Source organism: Atta colombica, unplaced genomic scaffold (genome assembly GCF_001594045.1).
Source record: "Atta colombica isolate Treedump-2 unplaced genomic scaffold, Acol1.0 scaffold100, whole genome shotgun sequence".
NCBI lineage: Eukaryota > Metazoa > Arthropoda > Insecta > Hymenoptera > Formicidae > Atta > Atta colombica.
The window spans coordinates 569,034-571,720 of record NW_017259185.1 but is presented as its reverse complement, the minus strand read 5'-3'; the positions used below and the strand labels follow the sequence as shown (position 1 = coordinate 571,720).

The following is a 2,687-nucleotide window of genomic DNA, read 5'->3' as shown; positions in this document are numbered from 1 at the left end:
TATTTTTATGTAATAAAATTACATTGTGCATTAAAAGTTAATGATAAATTATATTAATAGATAAATAAAAATTCAAATTTTAAGTGTGAAATTTGTGAAAGTAACGAGTTGAAGATTATTCTAGATTCCCAGCATCACAAAAAAAGTGTAAATATACATTTTCTTTTTTTAATATTATATAAATTATAAATTAGTGATATGTTTGAAATATTTAGTATCAGAGTTTTATGTTTATTTTTGGATTCTTATGGTAGCTTTTATTGTTTCTTGCATATTCAATACATTTCTAAAAAAAGTTTTGATAAAAAATGATTACTCGAAAGGACAAAAGAAAAAGAAAGAAACGATACAAGATCAGCTACAAACTATAATTGTTTATTGTTCAAACAAGAAGTGTTCCTTATAATTGCACTTCCTGTACTTTCCGTTCTTTTTTTCTCCAACGCACAGTTGTATTCCTTTCACATTGCAAGTAAGGGAATCGATTCTGTATCTTGAAATGAGGTAAAAATATAATTATAAAAGTAAGCGAATTTACTAGAATACTGATTATTATTTCATTGGTCAATACCTGGTAAATTTGCTCACTTTTGTAATTTTCACCTTATTTGAAGATACAGAATCGACCCCCAGAAGGTGTAAATCGACACGTCAACACAAAGAACAGATGAATTCGCGTTCGATTATCCAAGATGGCGCATTTCTCGTCGATTTATTGCAGTTTGCTAATTTGTTATTGCCGATAATGGCAGTAATTCGCGCATAGGTTGCGAATTGGAAGTTTGGAACTTGGAAATCGAGTAGCAGTCAATAGCAGTGATAAGTGGTAAGTACAATCGTATAGCTTGATGGTATCCGGTGCGTTTGCATTTGACGGTGCAGTATTTATCGCTCAATTAAAAGTATCTCTCGTGATTAATCGCATGACTCGGCTGCTTGACGCTCGCAGAAAAGGTGACAATCTTGACAACAGATGAGAAGAACAGGAATCGCGTATCGTCGAGTGTCGTCGCGAATGCAGCCGCACCGGACCACTGTTATCCAATATATGTATGTATGTACTACTGTAAATTGACATTCGGCTCGTCCTGTACAGTGGTACGCGGTTCAGGATGGGCTTCCAAGACGTTATGTATACGGCAGTCACTATGCCGTTTAATGTTATTCACAAAACGAGTGCGGGGGCTGCCTCGTATGCTTGGGATGCGGCTACGTCGGTAAGCTTATGGCAATGTAGCATGTCTAGTCTCATAGTCTTGCAAAACGACAGAGATCCCACGCCGAGCTTACATCTCATGTCTGCTGTTAAACCTACCTCTCCTAGGTGATGTCTCCTCCATATATATTTTCTTAATACTACGTGCATATTTGTTTACATTTATACTCTGAAACTTAATCAGTGATTAACTTGTTGAATAATCAATAATACTTAAATTGTTTTGATAATTTAATAATATGGATAAAATTATTAATTTTTTTATTATTCACATGTGAGAAAAAGATTAAACACAATACATTATTAGAAGTTATATTATAAATAATTTTGCTAGTTGAAAAAAAACAAAGAAAAAAGAACCAAAAAATATTATATAAAAATAGAACAGAATAAGTAGACAAAAAAATGATGTCTTGAACATTGGGAGAAACAAGATATTTTTATTTCTTTTTGCATTGTTTCTAAGTTTAACGCACTGTGTGTCCGAAACTCCTTTTATTTCAACTTTTGGCTTAAGGTCATACTCTGCGTTCTCCATTCATTTATAATCGAATGATTCCCATTCCTTTTATCAAATTGACACCAGAATCATACAATAATTGACTATAAGTAGTTATTTTTCCTTTCCGTTATACATTATAATTGTAATGTTACGATAACTAATTTTATGTTATCAGCGGTTATCTTAAAGAGCGAAATATTTATTGTATTATGTTTTGTTATTTATTATGTAAGTTTTTATTATTAAGAATGATTCGATCGCGATCGAAAGGTCTATTGCTAGCATTCTTTATTAAAATTTCAACTTAAAACATTTTCGTTTCCTTTTTGTTTTTTTTTTGTATTTTCTATTTATCCTGTTCTGTTTTTATATAATAATTTTTGGCCCTCTTTTTTCTTTGTTTTTCTGAAATTTATGAGCCTTATTACTAACCAGATAATTTGCTAGTTGATTCATTATTAAGTTTGGAGCTTGATGAAAGTAATTGCTCTAATATCCGTTATACCAATGTAATTTAATTTCTTCTCAATTTAATTAATTTATTTCCGAGTTTTAGAATTAAATAAGAATAAAAAATATGTTAAACAAAGATTAAAGTTTATGTACATTGATAGAAATTAAAAATGAACATAAGAAATGTTTTCTTTTCCTCTTTTTACACATATATACAGGATGTCCCGCGAGACTTCTCCAACTGTCCACAGGAAGGTAGATGGGATCGAAATAAACATAAAAATCCTATACCGTTTAGCGATATTCATAATCGAGATATTAATGTTTGTAATTGTATAGCTAAACAATTGTAGCGGCGCGCTTCCTCTCTTACGTCTCCAATGCGCTGCCGATGCAGTCTATATTTGAAAAAGTGGGCCGGGCTATACTTCCAGCAGCCGGAGCTTTTCTATCTCTCATTAGTACAATTGCAAACATTAATATCTTGATTATTACGATTATTATTATCGCTAAATG

General features: G+C 31.5%; 1 protein-coding gene across 2 annotated transcripts in view; it reads left to right on the top strand.

Moving 5' to 3' along the window:
• The first annotated feature begins 564 nt into the window (after positions 1 to 564).
• LOC108686092 (transmembrane protein 256-like) overlaps positions 565 to 2,687 on the top strand; it is a 3,549-nt gene continuing 1,426 nt past the window's right edge. Inside the window, exons 1-2 of one of the 2 annotated variants that reach the window (XM_018191181.1) lie at positions 565 to 826; positions 1,097 to 1,217. In XM_018191181.1, coding sequence (XP_018046670.1) covers positions 1,113 to 1,217 — 105 coding nt within the window. In that variant the 5' untranslated portion in view covers positions 565 to 826; positions 1,097 to 1,112. Of the gene's footprint in view, positions 827 to 949; positions 1,055 to 1,096; positions 1,218 to 2,687 lie in introns of both variants that reach the window. The other variant, XM_018191189.1, reaches the window with a different exon arrangement.